Source organism: Fukomys damarensis, unplaced genomic scaffold, assembly GCF_012274545.1.
Source record: "Fukomys damarensis isolate Sample0158 unplaced genomic scaffold, DMR_v1.0_HiC HiC_scaffold_11, whole genome shotgun sequence".
In the NCBI taxonomy this organism is placed as follows: domain Eukaryota; kingdom Metazoa; phylum Chordata; class Mammalia; order Rodentia; family Bathyergidae; genus Fukomys; species Fukomys damarensis.
Genome location: NW_022900923.1, coordinates 14137530 through 14164803, shown reverse-complemented (window position 1 = coordinate 14164803; position 27274 = coordinate 14137530). Strand labels below are relative to the sequence as shown.

General features: G+C 34.5%; 1 protein-coding gene across 7 annotated transcripts in view; it reads right to left on the bottom strand.

Moving 5' to 3' along the window:
* Rgs7 (regulator of G protein signaling 7) overlaps positions 1–27274 on the bottom strand; it is a 462366-nt gene that overhangs the window by 112162 nt on the left and 322930 nt on the right. For 6 of the 7 annotated variants that reach the window (XM_033762079.1, XM_033762077.1, XM_033762081.1 and 3 more), the window contains one exon: positions 2983–3089. In XM_033762079.1, coding sequence (XP_033617970.1) covers positions 2983–3089 — 107 coding nt within the window. Of the gene's footprint in view, positions 1–2982; positions 3090–5720; positions 5742–27274 lie in introns of those variants that run through there. The other variant, XM_033762083.1, reaches the window with a different exon arrangement.

Genomic DNA, 27274 nt, shown 5'->3' with positions numbered 1-27274 from the left:
TTATAAATAAAAATGGGTCAGGATCGTAGGAATGCCAGAGGGAGATGAAGTAGCTAAAAGCTCACTTTCATGTGAGGTGCTGGTTTTGAGCTACTTCTCCTAGAATGTATTAATCTTTTTGTGGTGCTTCTTTATTTTTTATGCATATCTGTTTATCTGACATTGTATACTTTTCCCTTCAAAACCATTAGAAATGTTCACAGCTGTGTTATTGGAACTCATCTTTATTTTTTATCATTTGCCTTAGCAAAACATTCATGACTGTAAAAACAAAGGATAAAAAATTTTGTCGTGTGATACTATGTAGCGATCAATATTTTTTTACTAATATTGGAAAAATTTTTCCCCTAGGGGAAAATGCTTTGACTTAAAGTAACAGATCCTAGAAGAGAATAACAAATTCTGAGAGCTTGTCAAAAATTAAAAATGTATTTTTACCGTTCTAGACTTTAGGACATTTAATGCACAAGTGTCTGTTTTTCACCATTAGTTTCCTTAGTGACCACAAAATTAAAGAGAAGCTCTGCACCCACTGAGCTTTGGCACACATATTAATAGGAATAATTATGGAGGATATCTGCATAGAGAATCCGGTCCGATCTCAATTGCGATTAGCAAAGGATGACTGGACAATTGCAAGTTTATAGTGAATGCAAAAATCAAGTGATTAAATTGTGTACTAAGAATCAGAGACAACTTTATTCTGGGAGGTCAATGAAATAAAGAATTCTGTTTGTCTCAAACACATGCCTTGAAGCCTCTGAGATTCCCAATGATGACTGCACTCCCCATTACTTAGTAGAGGAATTATAGGCATAATACAGCAAGTTTCCTATTTTAAATCCATCATTTAAAAAAAAATCCTTCTGAGAAGCTGAATTTCATTTCATCATAATGAAGGCATTTCTGCTGCTTGGAACCAACATAAAAATGGAATTGAGCATCCTGAACAATAATGTATCTCTTATTATCAAAGCTGCTCAAATACAGATTGATTAATGGCTGGTATTATCGTAGAAATTTAATTAATGCTGATTTTTCTGTTGTTGATTTTTTACAAATAATTTGGAGTTTAGAATTCTAGTAGATTTACAAATACATAATATTTGATTGTTATTGTAAATGTTAATGAATAGCTAAATTAGGGAATAGTAAATATATAATATAAATGTGATTTTAATATACTTGTACATATAATGTATATTATGTATCCCAGCTAATTAGAAATCCTCTGCCTCTATCTTGCAGTTACTTAATTCATAGATCATTTGCATCCATTGCATTGATTTGTTTGTAAGTTCTTTTAAACATCTTCCTTCACCTGACTGCACAGTTTCCATTCCTAGCTTTGTTCATCTGAATTATGAGACTGATAAAGACATTTAAAGCATATCTATCTACTAATTTCAATCTGGGGAATCACAAGAGCAAAGCTAAAGGTTTCATATTACTTCGAGCTGAAGCTGCCCTCATTTAGACAAGGGCCATGTCTAGAGACTACTGTATAATTTTTCCTTAACGATTCTTTACATACAGATGGTCTTACTAACAATATTGACTGTGAAGATGAATGCAATTCTTTATTTTCATAAACATGCAATAGACTTTCCTTCAAAATTTGTAAGAATTTTGCTAATACTAAAGTTTATTTCTAACTTCTATGAGAATTTTTTTCATAAAACTGAGATTATACAGAAAATGTTATCCTTTAACAGTAAATAAGATCCTTTAAACAATATATTTATCAACAATGTATTTGCTAATTACCAATACTTCTTATGCAAGAAAATGTTAAACCTTAGGAATGTGTGTTAACTTAATAATAAACTATTTAAGCTACCATTACTTTAAATTTAGCCATATAAAGAATAAAGCTGTGTTTAAAAGCTTTTTGAACTAAAAGTTTAACTAAAGTGCTTTACTTGAATATTATCACAATTACTGCAAACTGTTAAGACATCAGTTCAAAAGCATTTTACGATTGTTTTCCGTGGGATAAAATCATCCAAAAAAAGTGACAGACTTTTTTAGGAAGTCAAAGATCTTTGAAAACATTTTAAAGCATATTTCCTCTTTGTTATAACTTTCCCAAGAAAAATTGAGTGATTCAAAATATTATTCAGTCATTTCTTTAGACATAGAACATTTGATAATACTCAGAACAAGTGAGAAAAATGTTCCAATCTGTGAAAGTTGGGCAATGAGGAGAATGCTCCAAGAAAATGCCTTCAGCATGCTAGAGTTCAAGCAGTCTATGTACCTTAATTTTCTACGCTAGAAGCCCCAAGTCAGTTATGAATGATTCCCATCTAATGAAATGCAGAATACACTCAGGTAAATCGTTATGAACTCAAATATGAACTGCACCCAAAATGACTGAAATTACTCCCCAGCCATTTCTTCAGAGGAGGACTGCATCTGTCTCAGGGATGTGACCTACTTCTACCATTTCATACATTATCCAAGGTGTCCTCCTGTCCTGGGGAGGGCACACAGGAAGCACTGGGTTTGTCAGTCTTCACAGCGCTCCAGAGAGGCCTCAAACAGGACAAGAATAGGATTTTTATACTTAGCTAAGTTCCACCCTGGAGCTTCCAGTATTCCCACAACAGTATTCTGGGAGTGAAGATAGTTTGGGATCACAGGTAGGGACCAGACAGTAGTACATTTAATTACATCTCTCTACTTCTTCCTTCTAGCTAGATATAACTTGTAGGTGGAGGCTCACTTCCTAAATTCTACTTAGTCACTTTTTGAATTTTTCAGGTTTTCTATATAAAAGGAAACTTCAATCATTACACAAGTTGGTTTTCACAAAATAACTTCACTGAACACACCAACTTTTCTGTTTATTTTTTCTTCTTAAATTAAATATTGGTGTCTAATTAGCCTAAGTCAATGTTTCCAAAAATTTTATTAAAAAACAACATCAAGAAGTTGGCATCTAATTCTCTGTTAAAGAATATTTTCATTTCAACTTACTTGAAATCGGTAAAAAGTGCCATCATCCTTGAGTGTGAGAACGTGATCCGAGATTGGAAAGAAGTAGCCATGGGCAGCCATTAATGTTCCCAAATGCAGTGCCTCTACTGTTGCAGGAAAGCAAAGGGGGGAAAAAGAACATAAAATAGCTTTAAAATTTTATTTTGAAAAGTTTTATTGTTGATTTACAAGTGTGATATTTTGTCTGGTTCTTTTTGAGCACACTTTTGCATCCAAATTGTTGATGTCTGTACCTAGCTTTAGGTTTTTTTCAGCTCTTTTACAAAAGATACTGAGATGGATATGGTTGCTCCCAGTGACTGTACAGTGACCTGCCTCATCCCAAGATCCTAATCCATGAGAAGACAAAGTTAAGGAACATTGACAAAGTGGACTCCACTCAATTTTCAGAATTTGGCTCCCTTATTAATAGAAAAGACACGTGTTTGCTCTGTGTTATTATTGACCCATAAACAATTTGGTTTGGCACTGACATAGCACTTAAAACCTTTACGCATTTAACTCACATCACTCCTTTTCCTGTAATCTGAATATCTAACACTATCAGCAACTTTTCTAATGATAATAGGTCATTTTTATATGACGTTAGCAGGGAATATTAAGGCAGGACCATCTGGGCTGCACTGTGTGCCTATCACCCTGTGATTGTCTAAGGTGGCTTCTACTATTCCAGACAGAACCCAGAAGTGGACTAGCATAAAGTTTATTTAACAACTGTATTCAGAGTACAATACTGCAATATTCATACTCTGCATAGTAGGCAGTAATTTTTTCCCACAAGAGTGCTAATAAATTTTGGCAGTATAGTAATTACCAGAGTTACATAATGTTTACTAATTTGGAAGTCTAGAAATATGGTACAATGCAAAATGGTTTTGTAGTCCAACATAAAATATGTGTATAGAAAATACCACAAGTGATCATTTATCTGTTTAAATATCTTTATATACAGTTGACTTATACATATATTTGTTTCTTACACAAGTAATTCAAATGGTTCTTTCAGCTCTAGGAATCTTACAGCACTTCCAAGACTGTGTGGACCTATATCTATCTCCAGCCATCAATCATGAGAAGCTTTTACACCGCAGCAAGAATTGCTAAATTGCTTGTTATTGTGTAGCTGAGAACAAGAATTCTCCTTTGCCTCCCCTCCTAGCACCTATGATAGATAATAATTAATAGTTTAGTTTTTATCTGTTGTGGGGTACCATGGTGCTCCTTGATATTGGTATTTTCCAAATATTTTAACTGATCATTTCTTGTACTTCCAATCTCTCACCACCTTGTTTTTGCTGATAATAAAGAATAACTGCCAATCATCTTCTTTTCTGTGTCTCTGGAAGACTGTTATTCAATATGTTTGTCTTTTTCACTATACTCTCAATCAAGTCCATACATAATATAAATATAAGTACTATCAGTTCAAAGCCAAGGCTTTTCTGAAAGCACATGCTGCTTTCAACAGCATATCTACTTATCTTTTAAAAGCTCAAGCTAGTGTGATGTTGTGGGAGGAACAATTTGGAAACACCCACCATCTTCTGTTATCAAATTTTCTGGGCCTCTCCATCTATTAATAAAGGTGATAAACACACTTGCAGGCCTTGTGTGAGAATTACAGAAGAATATGTGCAATAAACTTGGAATATTGCTTTGTGTGTGTAGCTACTCAATATATAGTTGTTACTGTGCTTCATTATCTCATTGCTGAATGAGTTTTACTCTTCTCCAAAGTACTTTCAGGTAAGTCACTTCCATAAATTTGCCTTCAACTAAGCTTATGGAGGGAAGCCAACCATTCTAAATCGCATCACCATTTCCATATCCCCTTCATTATTTTTGTAATGAGTGTAAAATTAAAAGCACAAGAGGATCTATGAGGATAATAGTGCCATAACAATGGGCAGCTTTGGTCAAGTTCTGAGTCCCTGGGAAACCCTGTTAAGGAGCACTGGAACGAGCAACACATGATGTCCACTGCAGGCTACCAGCCGAGTGGTTCACCTGTCTTCTTATAGCTATGCACATTCTTTTTATTCCCAGATTCTATGACTTGGGAGAATAGTATTAGCACACTTACCAGCAGCAGTAGAAAGATACGTCACAGGAGGGAGGTTGCAGATTATAGGTAAACAAAAGGGAAGCTGAGTTGCCCAGAAAGCTAATAAAGAACAGCTAAACTCTAAGCATAGGAAAGAATGCAACTAAAGTAAAACAAACTACGGCAGTTGGGTTCTAAAGTTCTAATGAAGATCAGAAAAATGCAGGGAAACTGTGAGGCTGGAAAAACAATTAGAAGCTAATGGGCATCAGAATGTTTCCGAGTGCCTGTATCTCCTTAGACACTATTATAACTCGCATACTTGCAGGGGACAAGGAGTATGTGTGCAGATTCTTCTTTATGTTTCACAATTAGGCATTACAAAATCCTTGTTGAGAAAAAGTGAATCTGCTAGCAACCTCTACTTCCGTTTCTGAGGTAAATTCTGTGTTTTGTTTGACTTGATTATACATATTCTTTGAAACTCCCTCCAAAAGATACACGAATTCTGTAATTTTAAGACAAAGAAAATTTTGTTTTGATACTTTTGGATCTTGTCTTTAATTTAGAAGGGATATATTCTTATAAGATTAAAATTTAGTTTCTAAATAGTACATACATCATATTTTAAGTAAAAATCAAACTGTTTGATTTAATATTTAAGAAGACTGACCTTCTAACAAGGCTTATAAAATGATTTCAAGGCCTTTGGTGAAAGAATAACCTAGAGAGAATGAGATTATAGATGTTATAGGTTCCATTACCAGATCTCCAGAAAACAGCGCCAGGGCAAAATAAATACAAAAAATAATATGAAAAATTAGGAAGTTGAAAGATTTTTATGCTTTAGATAAGCCTATACTCTTGACACTTCACTTGTCAATAGACAAAGTAGCTACTGAATCAATACTGCTTAATGAAAGAACAAGTACTTTCATGAGTAAATATCCCATCAAAAATATGATATGAAAGGCATAGCAGTGCATGGAAAAATGCCAAATTAATTATTTTGTGGTATGACTGAGAACTTGTTCAGCTCATCGAAAACAATGTTGATACGCATATTTTTTTTCAAAAAAATTCTGTACATTTTTGCCCTCAAGATATTATAGATATTTTGTAGCGGAAAATATAATAATGGTATTAATGGCATAAATATTAGAAAAGGATCTTAGAGTAGAGTGGGGTCTCATGTTTTCAAGGTTGACTTGTGGTAATCATGGAGGCATACTTTGGGATCCATTGCTCCTACATTTCAGCCTCAGCTTAATTTAGTAAGAATCTAGAAGACCACTGACAGCTTCAGAACACAGTACTGAAAATTTAATGACTAATCCACCAAGATCGACCTCCCAATAATGCCACACCCGATGGCTGGGCCATATTAATGCTTCTCAGCAATATAATCACTAATTAATCTGTTATTCACTTCACTCACGCGGCTGAAGTTCAACCACAAGCCTAGCCACCCAAAAAAATTCTAGTTTATTTTGTATTTGGATATTCAAGACATAAGCAAGCTCAGAAATAAAACTCCAACTCCAAACAAGTGTTAATATGTGAAGAGTCTAGTGCAGCTTTGCTAAGACAGAAGCATTCACAGCACTACTTCACCTCAAACCCTGAAGCAATAGAATCATCAACATCCTTTAAAAGCAAAGAGAATTCTTCATAGCATAATTTGCTTTTGAACACAATTACCTCAAAATGTTAGCAGGATGAAAGCATGTTATAAAAGAGGATTGAGTTCTTCATTGTGAGTACCCCATATTTATGACATAATTTCAAAACCATGCAACATTCTTCTGTCCAGAGACTCAATGCCTAGCAGCATCAGTGCCTCCCAAATGCTGTCCATAATTTTGAAATGACAAGAAAAGTTTTTGAGTCAAAAGATAATAATCAAAACAATTCTCTCTACCCCTATCATAAGCTATTTAATTTTATTTTATGTGTATAGATTAAGCGATCAATTATTTTATATCCAACACAATATACAAGTATAATTATTGTGTGAGGAAAGGTATTTTAGAAGGAAATCTATAGAGAAAAATAACAGTGGATAATATACATGAAGGAAAGTGAAATGCTAAAAGGTAAATTGCTTAACAGTAAAATAATAAGCATTTATCAAGATGATTCTGAGTCATTAAGGAAAGATTTTGTTGGATTTACTACATAAGAAGACAAGTGGTCATTTCAAAAATCCATCACAGTATTATATATTTTTTTTAGAAATGGCATTTGAAAAGGCAAAACTAGTCATGTGGAAAAATTGCATATGAAGAACATTTTATTCTCCAACAAAACCAAATGAAAATAGACCATTACTATATTTAGGAATTCCTTAAGTAAGTACATTCTCTCAATAGTAGGAGTTAAAGAAATATCTGAGCTCATCTCTTTCAAACATATTTCCACAAAGGAAAATCAAGGGCTATTTGGTTTTTAACAATCATCCATCAGGTTATTGAAGTGAACAGTGAAGGTGATGGAAAACAGATGAAATAAGTCATTTGTTTGAGAGAAAAAAATTAGAATCATAGTTTAAAGCAACACTGAGAAAAATAACACTAAACAAAACAGCAAAGTATAGAACTTGTGCCCAGGTATCTCACTTGCTAGCTATATGAATTAGGCAAGAGACTCCATTCCCTGGCCTTAACACCCATCTCTGAGCTGAAATTAATGAAATACTGGTGTCAAGGTTCATTGTGAGGATCAACTGAGATAATATGTATAATGCATGTAAAACAATGACTGCCACATTGAATCTCCAAAGAGGTGATGTATGATGAACTGATGTGAAGCAACACATTCAGTAGTACTTAATATAGCTGGGAAGCCCACAGGAAACCTAACAGTTAGTGTTGGTCTAGACTTTCCAGTAATACTAGTCATTTATAATTCAATTCTATTTAATAGTGATACATGCACATTCATGCTTATAGCAGCAATATTCACAGTGGCTAAGTTGTGGAAACAACTTAGATGTCCACTAATAGATGAATGGATAAGTAATATGTGGCATATATACACAGTAGAGTGTTATTCAACCTGTAAATATTGTCATTTCCAGGAAAACTGATGGAACTGGAGGTTATCACGTTAAGATAAATAAGCCAGTCTCCAAAGTTAAAAATCACATGCTTCTTCCCAAAGTCTTATGTGCTAACAGGTGGGGCTTTTCAGAGATGTCTGGATCTAGGGTCTGTGATACTGGGATTAATGGTGTATGGTACTGGATTACCCCACTAATTGGGTCTGGGTATGCATAATGGGAAGGCCCAACCTCAGTGTGGGTGGCACTACCCAAAAGATTTGTAGTTTGGATGGGATAAAAAGGAAAGGAAGGATTGCTGCTGCTTGCTTCCTCCTGCCTGCTCTACCATTGAACTGCACATCAAAACACTGTCACAAAAAAAAGCACTTGGCATTGAGAGTAACAGGTGATCATAAATTAAGGATCTTTGTCACACACAAGGATTAGACTCACCTACTTGCCTAAAATTAACGTAACACCTTAGACATTTTTTCAGATATAAAGAACAGTGCTGAAATTTAAAAACCACTGGTGCAATATTGATGTAAAGAGCTCATTTAAGATCTATGTTATACAAACTATATGATAACAGCCAAGTTCATTCCTCAGACTTAGAAATCCCATAGCATCACTGATGATTTCTTCACTGTACAATATAAGCTGCATTTTAGTATGATTCTGTTATATTTATTTGGCATAGGTATAAAATAGTATTTTGATAAGAGAAAAATCATGTTGAGTTCATCCAAGCATATCACAAGGAAACTATAAGACTCACAAGAGCTAAGTCAGTAATGAATTATAGTGGAAAGCAACATTCCATTTGAAATTCAGCATATGCTCTGCAAAATTTCCATCAGTCTAACTGGATGAATGAGCTGGAGGCAGGTGGGGCATCCAGTTAACACTTTAATAGACAGTGAATGTATGCAGTATGTGTTGCTTACATCAGAGAGCATACACTCAGAACAAGGACATGTGCACATCAGGAGAAACTCTCAAGTGCAAGTTATGATTCTTGGCTTCTAGCACTAATTTTGTTCTAGTATGCATAGTATGAGTAAGACATTTTATTTTTCTGGTCCTTAAGAGTTGACAGACTGGATAAAGAAGATGTGGCTTATCTATACAATGGAATACTACTCAGCCTTAAAGAATGAGAAATTAGAGTCATTCATAAGAAAATGGATGCATATTGAGGTCATACTCCTAAATGAAATAAATAAGTCACACATGTGTAAATACCAAATGGTTTCTCTGGAGTGAAAAACTATAATTGTACATAAGAGCCTAATGGTATAATTGGCAAGGTGAAATAGGAAGAAAAGGGCTAAAGGTGTAGGGGAAGTGGTACGAGTAGGGGAAATGAAATAGGGGAAAAGAAACAAAAATATGAGAAAATGAAAAAATAGAAATAAAGTATTTGTAAATAGGGAAGGGAGGAGGGGGTGAAGGTAGGGCAGGGACAAGGGGAAAAAATGAGAACTAAGACCTGTCATGTAAAGGTACAAGATCCCAATGATGAATGTAACTGTACTGTATAACTATAATGTACCTATAAACTCAGTGAGAAAAAAGAAAAGGCAAGAAGATTTATAATGTCAGAACAAAGTATAAAAACTAGAAATGAGATATTTTAGACTTATGGCAAGCTTATAACATCTGTAATTTTCTCATTTAGTAGAAAACCAGTGAAAAGTTGATTACAGGCCCACCTCTACTGACAAACTAGTACAGGCCTGTGCTACAGACCTCTTCTACTCGGGAAATCAATAAAATTTCTTCCACTCTTAAAAAAAAGAGTTCACATTTTGTAAATATAGCAGTCAATCATCAAAATCATTCCAATTCTCCTTCAAACACAAGCTGGAAATTGTGGCAGAAAACATGCCACCTTTATTTTGCCTCCTGTATTAAAGGGAAATTTAGTTATGTATCAAATATTTTTGCCAATGGCCAGGTCCTAATGCTGCAATAATAAATAAAAATTTCAAATGTGAATTATAAGAGTAGGTTTTAATTTCAGTTCTTATGAATCAGTTCTCACAACAATTAAGGGATGCTACAGTATGGAGTTTTGTTCGCACAGAGTAAATGTAATGCTTTTTCCAAATAGGAACTGGATTTATGTGTCTATTCTATTTACATGACTTCAAACACTCATTGTATAATATACATGTTTTTAAATCAACACTGAGAAATCAATATTTAATTAATATAAATAATACTTTTTTCCAAACAAAGCCTGAGTATGGAGTTTTAGCCAATAAACAATTTTACATGAGAGAATGCTCTGAATGTATTTGGTTTTAAAAATCAATTGTCATTCATAAAGAATAAACAACATAGTCTTCTGTTAATATCTGCTAACAGTACCTCTTTTTAAAAATCACTATTTCTTAATGAAGGAAAATTAACCATCATGAAGTGTAAGGTTAATTTTGCAGATATAGCCTTGGTTACTGAGATTATTATATTTCAAAATGAAACCAGATGGAATGTACTCTTCTGCGTATTTTGTGGAAATAAATGCTTCAACTGGGTGAAGAGCTTAAGACATCAAACTGATGTCCACAATTGTTAAATGATCTTTATATGTATGAGTGTCCTTTAAAGAAAATCGCAGTTTGTATAAGTGCATATACCTAACAGTTTTTTTAAATTCTCTCTGTGTATATTTTGGTATATTTGTGTTTCAGAGGCAAAAGCAATATGGAAATAAATGACCTGTAGGAATACGTAGACTCAAACCTACAATGTATCCTATGGACAAACTGGCAGAGGCTAATTTCATCAAAGAATTTACTAAACCAGAGTTGTTAAATTTATTAAACAAGGCATGTTAAAATTTTTTTGCTTGCTGTTTTAAAACTAACATTTTTTCCCCACGCTGTGTTTACTTTTAAGAGCTACAATGGGAATTATAACCACTGCATAACAATAACAATATAGCAGTTTCAGAATCCATGAGGAAGAAAAATGTATGAGCTATTAGAAAGATTAACACAATCCCCCCGAAATTTCTCTATTTTTGTGCAGAATTTGTCAGAGGCTTTTGAAAGATTAAAATCATTTCGCTTTTCTAAGCATATAATTTTGTAAGATCCTTTTAATAAAGTGCACAGCGCGGACAGTCTAGTTCTAGAATTCAAATCAAGAAATAGCAGACACAGTGATAAATAGCAAAGGTAAAGCTGACTTGATGCTCTTTCAATGAATGTCTTAAGATCAATGTAAGTAAAGCCATTTTTGTTTGGTTGTTTGATTTCTGTTTGTTTAATCTGCTCCCATATCAAGTGACTTAACTTCTGGAATATTGCAAGGAACTAAAAGTATATCAGTAAGCCTGGGGATTTAGCTCAGTTGAGCCATGCCTGACTTGCAAGTGCAAAGTCCTGAGTTAGATCCCCTGTACCAGAAAAAATAAATAAATAAATAAAATAAAAGTATATTAGCAAAAATAGATAAAGGAATCCTACATTGTTTCGCAGGACAATTTTTGGAAATAAAATAATGGAGTTAAAAGTTACACAATTTTTCAAAGTGTAGGTACATATTACATAATCAATTTTAAAATTCATGCAATTTAAATTCTCACCAGGAGAGTCTTGGTATTCCTATAAACTTGTGAATCACCTGTTATTATAACTTATTTCCTTTTTTTCATTTGCAAGAAAAAAAACAACAGTACTTTTCCTTATTTTGAATTAATTTGAGTTGTGCATTTTGATACATTTAATTTGAACTAAAATGAATATAGAGCTTGACTCACAATGATTCAATTTATGATTCCTCAGTTCTATAAAGGCATGAAAGTGGCATACATTCAGTAGTAATCATACTTTGAATTTTTAATTTTGGCCTTTTCCTGGGATAGTAAATGTATTATAATATTATCTCACAATGCCCAGCTATGGACTAATCTAAGTGTTTTTAGTATGTGTCTTAGTTACTTTTTCATTGCTGGAACAATACACCTGACACTAACAAGCTCAAGGAGGAAAGGTTAATTTTAGTTCACAGTCTGTAGAGGTTTCAGTCCATAGTCAGCTGGCTCCAAAGCAAGGTGACATAGCAGAGGGTCATGGTAGAGAGAAAGAGCTCAGGGCACAGCATGTAGGAAGCAGAGAAACTTTCTTCTTTTTTCACTTTTTATTCTACCCAGACCACAAGCCTGTTGGTTGGTGCACCCACATCCAAGGTGGGTCATTCCTTGTCAGTAAGTCCATCGTTCACACTCAGAACTACACCAATACTAAACCAATCGATGGACTAATCCAGTATCACACATCCAGGATCAAGTCACCTCCCAAAAGCCTCACCTATAAGCACATGAGGCTTTTGGGGGACAGCTAATATAAGCTATAACAGCATGTTTATTGTACGCTATGCTAAACTTTGATGTTCACTAGTTTAGAAATAGTAAGTACTTCTGGCATATTTTTAGCTTTTTATGATGGCTTGAGAAGCATCTATCTAGGCATAACAAGAATGAAAGAAAAAAGTATTCAGAATTGTCAAGAAAGAAAGGATTTTGGACTAGTGATGCAGAGCTCTTCAATTTCTCCCAATTCTCCTAAAATTTGTTCTCCCTTCTAATTCTTCTCACCCATCAATCTTAATTTGTTTTCTAGGCTAATCTTTCATAACTAAGGCATTTACATTCTTTTCTTATTTTTCCTTTTTGCTACATCAATTCATACTAGAATTTAACTTATTCTGTAAGACTCCATTTATTCACCATCCATCCATCCGTCATCCATCCTGTTATCCATCTATCACATAATTATTCAGGTGGCTTGACTTTAGGACACTCTCCTTCTACCCTCACAAGACTTACAATGCAGTAAAATATACCATGCTTTAAGAAGCAAACAGCAGTTTCTGCTTCAACTGGAGACACGCAAAGAGCTCAGCAGTTGTCACTCACATCCTTCCAACGAGAGAAAACTGAGCAAGCTGAAAATCAACTACTTTTCCTGGACCAGAGAAGCAAATTCCACATTCATATCTGCAGAGACCAACCCAGCCAGAAACACAGCCAATGTCTCTTCACTGACTTAGAATGGTAAGTGTTGGCCCATAAACCAGTAGAACACTAGCACAGCTATTTGATAAGGAGCTTGAAATAGGCTGGACCAGTTGCGAATGAAGAACGCTAGGAGCTAATAGTCCGGGAGAGGAGGAGCATGTTTTCACGGGCAAGGTTTCCAAGAATCCCACCAGATTTTTATGGTGAAAATCTAAAAAGGTCCCTTATAGCTCTGAAAACAGGGATAGAATCAATCATTGTGAAATATACTCAGAGATTTCTGTATAACAAAGGCCGCTGTTCCAAGAAATGCCACAGCCTACCTTATTCTCACCAGGGAAAGGGTTTTCCTCCTGCTAAAATTCATTTTAGAGTTCCTATCTTATCTAAATGAGAAAAACAAAACAGTTAACAAGGACACAACTTCAACAAAATAGACTGGGGAAGCAATAGCTAGGGAGAGAAGAAACCTGGAGATAACAAAGGATCTACACTAGTGGGGAAAACCTGAGAAAGTCACAGCTCAGGAGCCGACTAAACTGGAAAATTACAGAACTCACGTTCTCCAACACCTTGCCACCAAAACCATGGGCTATTGTAAAATCATAACAGATCACAGCTGGGAGCTGTAAAACAGCCACTCTGAGGTAGAACAGTTAGAGAAGTCCAGTACAGAGAAGCAAAAGCAAAAGCTTTGTGATATTCAGATAATGTTAAATATAGCCCAACAACTAATCTGTTTATCATCACTCACCACACTAAAGGGCTCAGTCCCTATTACCTGAAAAACAATATCCAGCTTTCAGTGAAAAACAACAAAGCATGCAAAAAGGCATGTAAGGAAACAGAAATAATTATCATAATCAAACTCAGAATTCAGACATAGAAATTAAAAACACTTATGATTAATTTATTAAGGTCTCACATGGAAAAAGGGGACATCGTGCAAAAATAGATAAATAATGTAAGCAGAAGGATCCTTAAAAAAAAGACACCCTAGGAAATAATTTAAAGAAGTTCTAGAAACATAAAATTCTACAGCAGAAGCAAAGCATGCCTTATTGTGCTCAGGCTGCATAAGGCTGAGGAAAGGATCTGTCATCCTGAAGATAATTCGTGAGAGAACTTCCAAACCGAAATTCAAAAAGAAAAAAAAAATGAAAGAGGAAAGGAGAAAAGAGGCATCCAAAAACTGTGGACTGACATCAAAAACTGTAGCATAACAAATTGGAACAGCAGGAGGAGTGCGAAGTCAGTATAGCAGAAAAAATATTAAAGTCATTATAGCTGAGAACTTTCCAAATTATATGAAAACCAAACTATGGATCCACGAAGCTCACAGAATACCAGATAAACAGCAAACATTTAAGCTGACATATCATATTCTGACTACAGAAAATAAAAGAAAATTTAAAAATTCAAATATAGCTAAAATCATACACACACACACACACACACACACACACACACACACACCAGTATAATGAGTTACCTACAGAAAACAAGGACTTAAATTGCAGTGGAATTTCATCAGAACTCATGCAGGCAAAAGAATGGACTGAAATATTCAAAGTATTGAAAGGAAAGCCCTCACTCACCTAAAACTCTACCTTCACTGACATTATCCCTCACAAATTAAGGAGAGATAAACACATTCAAACAAACAAAAACAGAGGTAATACGTCACCTCAAGGCCTGTGTATTGGTTGAAATATTTGTCCTTTCCAAAAATCACACTGATATTTAAGTGTCACTGTGACAATACAGGAGATGGAACCGTTTGGAGTTGTTAAGGTCATGGGGCTGCACATGTCTGAGCAATGCTATTATTTGGAGGTGAGCTCCTTAGGTCAAAAGTAAGTTCACACCCTCTTCCTTTTTTCCTCTGTCTGTCTTTCCTCTTCTGTAGGAGGATCCAGCAAGAAGGTTCTCACCAGATGCCAGCTTCCTCTTTTTTAAATTAATTTTATTGGTACATGTTAGGTATACAATACGACAATACTCATCATTGGAGATCTGTACCTTTGTACAATATATCTGGATTCTTATTTTTCCCCCATTCCCATGCCCTCCGTTCAACCCCTTCGACCCTCTCTATTTACAAAGACTTTGTTTCCATGTTTTCATTTTCTCATGTTACACCCATTCCCTTCTTTCCTTTGCCCTAGCCCTCCCACTTCCCCTTCCCCTTTGCACATTTTCTTTCTATTTCTCATTATCTATTATACATTTTGATCCTCATTTACACTTAGGTGTCTCAGATCAGAGAAACTACTTGGTATTTACGTGTGTGTTCTGTTTGCTTCACTTAAGGGTATCAAATCAATGTGCCTCCATCTAGCTATAAATGTCTCTAATTTCTAATTCTTTACGGCTGAGTCGTGCTCCATTTTATTAAAAATATCTCAACATTTTCTTTATTCAGCCTTCAGTTGATGGACACCCGGGCTCTGCCTAAATTTTAGTTATTACTAACGGTGCCACTATGAACAATGGGTGCACATATACTGCTGTGGTGTGATTCTTTTAATTCTTTTGAGAAGATACCCAGTAGGAGAATAACTGGGTCAAATAGGACCTCTAATGCTACTTCTCTGAGGTATCTTCATACTGATTTCCACAGTGGTAACACCCGTACATAGTGGAGAAGGGCTCCATTGTACGCTCAGCCCCACCAGCATTTGTTATTGGTTGATTTCATGATAGCAGCCATTCTTTCTGAGGTTAGCTTTGTTTTTATTTGCATCTCTCAAATGACCAGTGACGTTGAGCATTTTTCATATGGGTTTTTTTTTTTTTTTTTTTGCTATTTCTACTTCTTTTTCTGAGAAATGTCTGTTAATTTCAGAGGTCCATTTTTGAATTGAGTCTTTAAATTGGGGAGGTCTGATTCTTTTGAGTTCCTTACATATTCTAGATAGCAGAGTGTTGTCTGTGGAACGGCTGGTAAAAAATTTTTCTGACATGTGGGTTGTCTCTTTACACTGTTGGTGATTTATCTTGCTGTACAGAAGCTTTCTAATAAGAAGAGATCCCACTTGTTGATTGTTTGTGCTAGTTTACATACAACTGAAATTTTGTTCATAAGATCTTTTCCTATGCCAATGTCTTCAAGAGTTCTAGCTAACCTTTCTTCAAGCCTATTTAGTTTGTCTGTTGTAAAATTTAGATCTTTAATCCATTTTGATTTTAGTTTAGTGCATGGTGAGAGATACAGGTCTAGTTTGAATCTTTGGCAAGTTGAAACCCAGATTTTCCAGCACCATTTATTAAAGAGGCTATCCTTCCTCCATTGAGGGTGTTTGGCTCCTTTGTCGAAGATGAGGTGGCTGAGTGTGTCTGGAGTTGTTTCTGCATCTTCTAATTTGTTCCACTAATCCTCAGGCCTGTCTGTTCCACTCGTCCTCAGGCCTGTATCTTTGCCAGTATTATGCTGTTTTTTTGGGTTTTTTTAATCACAGAAGCTTTGTAGTATAGTTTCAAGTTGGGGATTGTGATACCCGCTGCCATGTCTCTATTGCCTAGAATAGCATTTGCTATTCTAGGTCTCTTCTTCTTCCAAATGAATTTTTTGATGGTTTTCTTAAGATCTGTGATGCATGCTGCTGGGATTTCAATTGGGATTGCATTGAATCTATATAGAAGTTTTGGAAGTATGGCCATTTTCACTATGTTCATTCTTCCTATCAAGGAGCAAGGGATGTCTTTTCATTTTCTGATATCCTCTTCAGTCCCTTTTGTCACAGTGCTATAGTTTTCAGAGTAGAGGTCTTTGATTTCTTTTGTTAGGTTAATTCCTTGGCATTTCATTTTTTTTGGATGGTACTATGAAGGGACTTGTTTTTACAGTTCCTTTTTCTGTGAATCTATTGTTCATATACAGGAAGGCTATTGATTTTTGTGTATCGATCTTTTATCCAGCTACTCTATTAAATATTAATTAATTATTATTAAGTAGAGAAGACTTGGTAGGGTTATAGCAGTATTCTACATAGAGTATCGTATCTTCTGCAATAATGCCAATTTGACTACTTTGTTTCCTATCTTTACCTCTTTTATTTCTTTCTCTTGTCTAATTTCTGGGGCTAATGTTTCCAAAACTATATTGAATAGGAGTGGAGACAGTAGATATTGTTGTCCTGTTTCTGACTTTACTGTGAAGGATTTCAGTTTCGTATAATACAGGATGTTGCTTTTTCATAGATGGCTTTTATCAGATTGAGGTAGAGATCATCTATTCCAATTTTTACAAGGTTTCTATCATGAATGAGTGTTGCATTTTGTTGAATGCTTTTGCTGCATCTATTGAGATGATCATGTGGTTTTTGTTCTTGGCTCTCTTAATATAGTGTATTACATTTTTTGATGTGCATATGTTGAACCATCCCTGCATCCCTGGGATGAATCCCACTTTGTCAGGGCATATGATCTTCTTGATAATGTTCTGCATTCTATTTGCTAGCATCTTATGAAGGATTTTTAAGTAACGTTCATTAGTGAGATTGGCCTATAGTTCTCTTTCTTGGTTGGGTCTTTCTCTGCTTTTGGGATCAAGGTGATGCTTACTTTCAAGAATGAATTTGGGAGTATTGCTTCCCTTTCAATTTCACTGAAAAGTTTAAACAGTAGTGGCAATAGTTCTTTTCTAAATGTCTTGTAGAATTTCATTGATTGATGTAAGGTTATTTAGAATTTTTAGGTCTTCTTTGTTCAACTTTGGTAATTCACGTGCATCTAGGAATCTGTCCATTTCTTCTGTGTTTTCCATCTTATTGGTATATAGGTTCTAGAAGTAGGTATTGATGATCCTCTAGATTGCTGCTCAGATGCCAGCTTCTTGATATTTTACTTCACAGCTTCCAAACCATAAATCACTAAATTTCTGATCATTATAAATTTCCCAGTCTATGGCACTCTGCATTAGAAGCAGAAAATAAGCTTTGGAAACTTGATTTGTCTAAAACTTTAAAAGAAGTTTTTCAGGCTAAAGAAAAATAATATATGTCACAAACTTGAATACAGATAGAAAGGGAAGAACACTAGGGAAAGAATGAATAAAGGTAAAATTTTTAAATGTTGTTCTATGATTGAATGAAATTAAAGATAATATAAGGAAGATAAATGCAAAGTCTCCAAACAAGAGTAAATTAGGCACAACAGTTCTTAGTAAGTCATGAGTCAAAGACAGAATGACAATGAGAAATTAAATATAATTTTGACATACAGTTATAAACTAATAAATGTGTAAATTTAATTTAACAAAACATGGAGTCTGGAGTAAAGGCAGTTCCTACAGGGACATTTATCACAGTAAATGCATGTATTAGAAAAGAAGAAGACACAAAGCCTTAATATTCTACCTTACTAGCATGGAAACCTAGAAAAAGAAGAGAAACAAATCTCAGCCAAGTAGTAGCAGGAAAAAAAATTAAGTTCCAGAAGAAACTGAGGAAATTGAAAACAGGAAAAGAATAGAGGGGAATCACAGAACCAAGAGGTGCTTCTTGGAAAGGATGAATGAAATTCACAAAGGTCTAGTAGTGGTTACCCATGAAAAAAAAGACACGCATTATCCATATTAGAAATGAAACAGTGTTCATCATTAATGACCCACGGTGATGGAATGGCACTATGTCAAAAAATTGGTAATTTACATGCAATAGAAACATCACTTAAAAGACACTAACCACCAAAACTTACTCAAGGCAATACAAGGAAGCTTAAGAGTCTTAGCCCTATGACAAGGATTGAATCAATAATTGATAACTTTTCAAAAGAAAGCAATGAAGGCTGCTGGGGATTTAGCTCAGTGGCACTGCACCTGCCTTGCAAGTGCAAAGTCCTGAGTTTGATCCCTAGTACAGAAAAGAAAGAAAGAAAGAAAGAAAGAAAGAAAGAAAGAAAGAAAGCAAGCAAGCAAGCAAGCAACAGGCCCAGATAGTTATACTGAGGAAGAAATGATGTCAGTTCTACTAAGTATCTTTCAGACAGATGTAGAGGTAGACTAAGTCTTCTATAAGTATTGAAACCAGACTAAGACACTATCAGAAAGAAAAATGATAAATTTTTCTCTTGTTAACATAGAAAATAAATCTTTAACAATATATCATCAAATGTAATTCAACAATTAATAAATATAATTGCATGCCACAAGTGAATTTATCTCAGATATACAAGCATATTTCAAGGGCTTAAAATCAATGAATGTAATCTATGATATGAACAGGCTACAGATAAAAAAATTAAATGATCATACCAATTAACTCTAGTAATTATTAAACAAATCCAACACTTAGGAGATAGGTACGTTAAACTTGCTTTGGAAAAATATTCCATGTTTATGCATTTGAACACTCAATACTTCTAAGATCCAATTAATTCTAATTTGATTTATAGATACAATGACATACCAATCAAAATTCCAGAAAGCTATCTTTAAGATTCTGAGAGAATGATTCATATGAAGGGTCAATGACCCAAAATAGTAAAGATAATACTGATGAATAAGAACAAAGTTACAGGGCCGGGGATTTAGCTCAGTGCCTGCCTCGACAGTGCAAGGTCATGAATTTGATCCCCGGTACAAAAAAAAAAAAAGAACAAAGTTAGAATTGTCACATTACCTGATTTCAAGACTTAGTTTTAAGCTATACTAGCCAAGACAGTATGGTACCGAATCTAAATAGAACAAAATAGCGATCCCAGATGTAGGCCTACATAAATTTAACTGATCTTAGGCAAAGCAGCAGAGATAATTCAATTAAAAATGACAATCTTTTCCAGCACTGTTTGTTGTTTTACATAACCAATTGTTATATGCAACATGACTATGACTGACACAGACCTTTCATAAAAATTCAAAATGGCTTATAGGTCCAATGTAAAATGCAAAATTTAAAAACTAGTATAAATCATCTATAACTTATAGTGATTCAATTTACAATTTCTCACCTTTGTGATGGTGCAAAGGTGTCACAAATTTCATAGAAACCATACTGCATACTTTGTTTTTCTCTGGTCTTATGGCGTTTTGTGTGTATCCTCAATGGCTCCCAGCAGGCCACATTATCACAGTGGACTGTGTTACTCAGTTATGATTTTGGTAACTTTGAGTGTATTGTTAATTCATTTTTGGCCAACAATATTTTTATCTAATTAAGTCACCATCCAATCCATCAATCCCATTCCTACACATTGACCCAAATAGTTGGACAACTTATATTTGTGCTCACAAAGTCCAACACATGAAAGTTTATAGTGATTTTAGTCACATCTTCAAAAACTAAAACTGACCAAGATTTCCTTCAGTAGATGAATGAGTGAACAAACTTTACATCCATACAATAGAAGTTTACTTAGTATAAAAAAGTAATAAAGTTTGAGGGGGGACGAGGGGGGGAACAAGGGGGGAGAGAGAGAGGGAGAGGGAGGGGGGAACGAGGGGGGAGAGAGAGAGGGAGAGGGAGATTATAAATGCATTTTGATAATTGAAAAAATATAGGTCCAATTTCTCAGAGGAAAAAGTACAAATGACCAATAAGTATATGAAAAATACTGAACATCTTTAGTAGCAAGAGAAATACAAGACAAAATTAAATCAAAATTCTATCTTACCCAGTCAGAATGGCTATTACCAAGAATAACAACAAAAAACTAATGCTAGCGAAGATGTGGGGGAAAAGGAATGATTATACATCATTGGTACAAATATAAATTTGTATAATTACTACAGAAAATAGTATGAGCTTCCTCAAAACCTAAGAATAGAACAACTATATGATTCAGCTATTTTTTGGTAGCCCTGTTCACAACAGCCAAGTTATGGAATTACCCTAAATGACCATCAAGAGATAAATGAATAAAGAAAATGTGGTATACACAGCAGGATCTTTAGTTGTTATGTCTGCTGGGATATCCTGAACCAACTCAAAATGTTTGCCTTTCATGATCATTTTGACTTTGGAGAAGAGTCAGAGATTTCACTGTTCCAGACCCAGTATATAAGGCAGATGAGAACACAGCATCTTTTTTTAGGAGCCTGCTTTTCTATTGGTTGGCACTCAGCAGCCACATTCACCATATATTTTATCACAATTCCAACTTGCAAAGACAGGAAAGGAGACTTCCAGAACTGCTTCAGGAAGTGGAAAGAAAGGTGGGCTAAGTGTGTTCACAGTGCGAGCGAGTATTCTGATGAAAATTAGTAACAAGGTATGTTTTACTGCAAATTTTTTTTAAATGTAAACATTCTTCGTGTATTCTGATCACCCCTTGTCCACAGTGGAGTAATACAGACTGACATGTGGAAAATAAGCCAGATTCAGAAACAAAAGTATCACGTGTTTTCTCACATATGTGGGATTGAGGGGAAAAAAGAAGAAAGTAGAAGGGGGGCTACTAGGAAAGGGGTAAAGGATAAGAGAAGGGAGGAGGCAGGAAAGACAGAGTACTATGGAGAGTAGATACAACCAAAGCACATAATATGAAAATATAAAAATGTCACAATGAAAGTCATTACTTCATGCAATTAAAATGTGCTAATAATTTTAATTTTACAAAAAGAATCCACTCTCTAAGCTACACATTTTGTGCTTCTATTTAGATGATATTCTAGCAAACTACAGAGATGATAAATAAATTAGTGATTGCCACAGATTTGTTAAAGGGGGATTGAATACGTGAAGCACAGGGAAATTTTTAGGATGGGGAAACTATACTATGTGAAAACACAGCACTATTTTTTAAACACATAGTATTACATCACAGAAACCAAACCTTAATGTACGCAATGAAAAAATCATGCAGGGATCCAAGAGTGAAATTGAGAAAAATGACAAAACAATACAAGTGGTATTACACATGTACATAAAATATCCACAAGGAAAAAAATATCCATGAAGAAAAGAAGAAGACAAAATGTTGGTGAACTAAATGACTCTTGACATGCTTTTAAAGACTAAGAAAAAGGAAACCATTCATAAGCACTATACTGTGGTTGACAATACTACACTTTAGTGGTCAAACTAACAATTCTGATATGCATTATATATGAATACTTGAATTGAGCATTATATATGAATAATTGCTGCATCATATATGAATAACTGAATTGAATTAATGGATGGCAAATGGTGTAAGTTATGTTTCTTATCAATGAAGTGAGAAGTTATAAACAAGTAAAAGACTAGACAGAGTGACCCATGAAGTAATGTTCACCTTTACAGAGACACAAGTGGCTACATATAGACAGTTTTACAAGTAGGTACATACATGTGTTAGTTCACACACATTTCCTTCTTCTGTCAATTGACAGAATTGAGGAGAAACGGTATCCAATGGGAATGAATACACCGGTACCTCAGTCTGTAAAAACCGTACTTCAACAAAAGAAATCACAGGCTCTTGGAGAAGTGACTGAATGTAGGACCAAGGCAGGAAACGTCAGTGAGCCAGGAGCATCTGGCAGTGCCAGAGAGTAAGGGAGGGCTAAAAACAAAAAAAAAAAGCTATGTAAACAAAAAAATCCTCACAAGGATGGAGAAAAACTAAAAAGACACAGGAGCCAACAGAAAGAGCTCCCAATGGTCAAGGAAAAACTGAGTAGTATTGGATTACATGTCAAAGTGTAAAACAAAAATCCACAGGTTAATGTGTCTGTACAGAAATTATAGACTTAAAAGCTGAATAAACAGGAAGAAAGATAATGCTAGCATGCCAAAGAATCCAAATAATTTAGATACTTCACCCCAAACAAGGTGGAACAGAATCCCCTATTCCTTCAGTGTGGGCTGTGCTTAGTAACTGCTTTCCAGAGTGGCTATGGGAAAATGGAGTCTATAGGGTACTTTATAACGAATTTTACATCAGCAGTGAAAAGGCATGTTCATAATATATACCCTTAAATGCTGATTACTAGCTGGAAGAAGTCACTCTAACAAGAATGTTCACTATATGATGCCATTTTTACAGCATTCTGGAAAAAGATAAAACCAGAGAGATGGTAAACACATCAAAGTTGCCCTGATGTGATGACAACAGTACTTTTTCCTCTGCGGTAAAAATAAAAAGACCCAATTAAAAAATGGGCATCCGAAATGAACATTTATCAGACAAAGAAGTAAAAGCAGCAAGTAAATATATGAAAAAATGTTCCACATCATGGGTCATTCGAGAGATGCACTCCTAAGTGAAAAAAATAAGTCACACTTGTGTAAATACCGAATAGTTTCCCTGGTGAATAATCTTGAAGATCCTAATAAGATTACTGACATTGAGAAATGGGAAGAAAGGAGCTAAAGGTGTAGGGAAGGTGGGATGGGGTAGGGGAAGGGTAATAAGGGAAAAGCAAAAAAATGTGAGATAATGAAAAGATGGAAATAAAGTGATTGTAGATGGGGAGGGGAGGAGGGGGTGAAGGGAGGGCAGGGGTAAGGGGAAAAAATGAGAATCAAGACTTGTCATGTAGAGGTACAAGATCCCAACAATGAATATAACTGTACTGTATCCCTAAAATGTACCAATAAACTCAATTAAAGCTGAAAAAAAAAAGCTGCTTAACCTCACAATAAAAAACAAATACATAAATAAATAAATAAAACCATAATTCCAGTTTAATGATGAAACAAAGCATCAAATCCAAATTCAAGGAAATTTTAAAATATTTGAACAATTCTTTTCAAAACTCAAGGTTGCCAAAAGTAAGGAACACCTGAGAAAATGTCACAGTTCAGACAAGTCTGAGGAGGCATGGCAACCAAATGCAATGGATTATCTTGAGGGAAATCTGAGTACAGATAGAGGATATTAGGTGCAAACAAAGAAAATCTGAATAAAATAGCAATATCAGTTAATGCTAACTTTAATTAATATTAACCACTTCAGCTAATACAAATATTAACTTCCTTAATTAATTTTAACTAATTCAGTTAAGGTAAATATTAACCAGCACAGTATTGTTTTGTAGTGTAACAAATGTATTCTGCTAAGGTAAGAAAATGATAGGGAAAACCAGAATTCTGACATATGGAAACTCTGTAACATTTTGATTTTTCTGTAAATCTAAACTAATTTTTTTAATGAAGGTAAATTACAATTAAAAACATTACTTTGCTGCATAACCTATTATAGTGGCCTGTGCAGGAAATTAAAGAAACAAGCAGCACACAACTTGGCATGTGTACATTCATTGAGGTTATCAGGTTCCTGTACCTAGCATATGCTTATTCTACTTATTTCCCTTACTCTTCCCCCCTTTCCCCTCACCTTTGGTCTCCTGAATACCTTTCCATTTCCAAGAGATTTATTCCCTTGTCTCCTTCTATCCATTCTTTATCGAACTGTGCGTCTGAACTCAGCTTTACTGAAATGAGTACTAGGTATTTAAGCTTGTTTGTCTGATTCATTTTCTTTTACATTATGTTTTCCAGGTGCATCCATTTTTCCTTGTTGCAACCATTGCAACAAACGTGTCAAATTTGTTCTTCTTTACACTCTTTCTGTCTGTTAGCTGTATTCTGTGCTAGAAAACAAGTTCAAGTTTTCTGTGCTGTTGCAAAAGACATACTTTAACTGCAGCCTTTCCTTCTATCACCCAGCTCTTTGCATCAACTTTCATTCTTCTTGCATAAAGAATCTGACCCCCAAACTCACCAGCCCCAGCCCCAGCCCCACCTTGACATCACACATGCTAGTTCTTCCAAAGTGGACTGCAGGGACTAGAGCCGGCCAGAACACTCTCCTGAGCCTCTCCTTTGGCATTTATGAATATCCAGGAAAACTGTTTCTTTCTGATCTTGGGTTCACTCAAATATATCCCTTCCTCACTAGACCTTTGAGATTCCTCCTTAAGCTCTCCTCCTTGAGCTTTTTTTTTCTTTTTATTGAGTTTATTGGTACAGTCTAGGTATACATTACAGTTACATTCATTGGGATCTTGTACCCTTACATGACAGGTCTTGGTTCTCATTTTTTCCCCTTACCCCTGCCCTCCCTTCATCCCCTCCTCCCTTCCCTCTCCCCATTTACAAACACTTTATTTCCATTTTTTTCAATTTCTCATATTTTTTCCTCTCCCTTATTACCTTTCCCCCACCCTTCCCATTTTCCCTACACCTTTAGCCTTTTACTTCCTATTTCACATTATTAATTATCTCATTAGGATCCTGTGTACTATTATAGTTTTTCATATCAGAGAAACTATTCGATATTTCAGTTAAAGAAATATCTGTATGAACATTAAAAATAGGGAATCCTAAAATAAAATTAAAAAGGAAAGTAAAAGAGAAAAGGCAATAGTGTAAGATTAAAATAAATCCTTAATTCTGAAGATAAAAATGGTCCCTTAACATATTTAAATTGCTTCTCTCTCTTGTAGTCTTAATTCTTTTTTTTATTATTTAGAGAATACTTTATTAGTTTCTGTAATCAAACCCATGTAGATATGACATTACATATTTAATACAGTGCGTTACACCTGTACAAATGGAAAAAAATAAAAAATAAAAACAAAAAAAATTAACATTTCTAGACCAGTATGGCTGTCCATTTCTGTACAAAGCCAACTCAACACAGTAAATTTGGATAACTTTTTCCAAAGTTGACAGTACCGTTAAAGTTTCCCAAAATTCAAATTATATATATATATATATATGTGTGTGTATATATATTTATATTTATGTAAAAAGACCAATAATAGCAGTATGTTATGCATCAATAGCAGCAACAGCTTTTCCAGGTTCTGCAGTCATCTGAACAAAATTATAAGCATTCAGCACATTCCATTAAAAAACAGAAAAACAAAGAAAAGAATAATATCCAGAAAACAGCAAAGTTCTGTTGCTATTGTGGTACCTGGCACCATTATTTTTTATTAGCATCTTAATCACCATCTGGAAAGAGGATATTCTAGAGTAATATCAGTAAATATAGCTCTGATAAAGGACGGTCACTACTATGTATCATAAAGCACGTACAAGATATTTTAAATTCACAGAGGTATGATACGGTACTGTCCTATATCAATAATACTAGAATCAGTTTTGGTTTGAATGTTTTCTCATATAACTATTCCCTGGAATTAGTCTTTCCTATGATTTCATAGAGATTTTAAAAGATAGGAATTCTGCTTAAACTTTATAATGTTTCCCTGCTGATGCACTTTCTATCTGATACACTTGAAATATATTATTTGAATAGAAGATAAATTAAGCTTAACTTTTAAGAAAAAACACTTATTTTAATTTTTTGACAACTGTAATAAATGCTCATTTTACTTTGATACAGAATCTAAAATTTTGTTTTATTTGAGCTGATACATTACTTTTGACTAAATTCAAAGAATTGGTGCTTAGATTGAAACTGCTGACTTGATAATCATTCTGAAAACACCTTCGCATATAATGATTTTAAAGGTGTTATTTTGGATCTAAAACAAATCACACTATTTAACAAGTCTTGAGAATTCATTAAATTTCTAAACTGTACAGGGAGGAAACTTCAAATGCCATCTCTTCCTTTTTTCAGAAGTAAATGTATTTGTTGCTTCTAATTGACAAATAAATTGTATTTATTGTGAGCAACACGAAATTTTGCAGTATAGTTACACTGTGATGTTTAAATATAACTAATTATAATATGCATTGCCTCACATAATTAGCATGTTTATGGTGAAAACGCTATTCATCCGCTCTCAAATATCTTAAAAATGTACCATCATTAGCAATAGTCATCATGCTGTGTAGTAGATTTCCTGAACTTGTGACTCTTATTTAACTATAATTTTGTACTTTTTACCAATAGCTCCACAAAAACCCACTACCAACAATAACTTCTCTACCCTTGGTAAGTACTATTATATTCTCTACTTCATGAGATCAACCAGTTTAGAGTCCACATATGCGTGAGATCATGCACTATTTGTCTTTCTAGGCCTGAATTATTTCACTTTGCAGAGTGGTGTCCAGGCTTATCCATGTTGCAAAAGACAAGATTTCATTTTTAAAGGTTGAATAGTATCTATATTCTATATCTGTAACAAAATATCTATATCTGTTTCTGTATAAATATGTATATCCTTCATAGATATGGACGTGTATCTTCCAAATTTTCTGTGTCTACTTATCTATTGGTAGACACAGGTTGATTTCATTTCTTG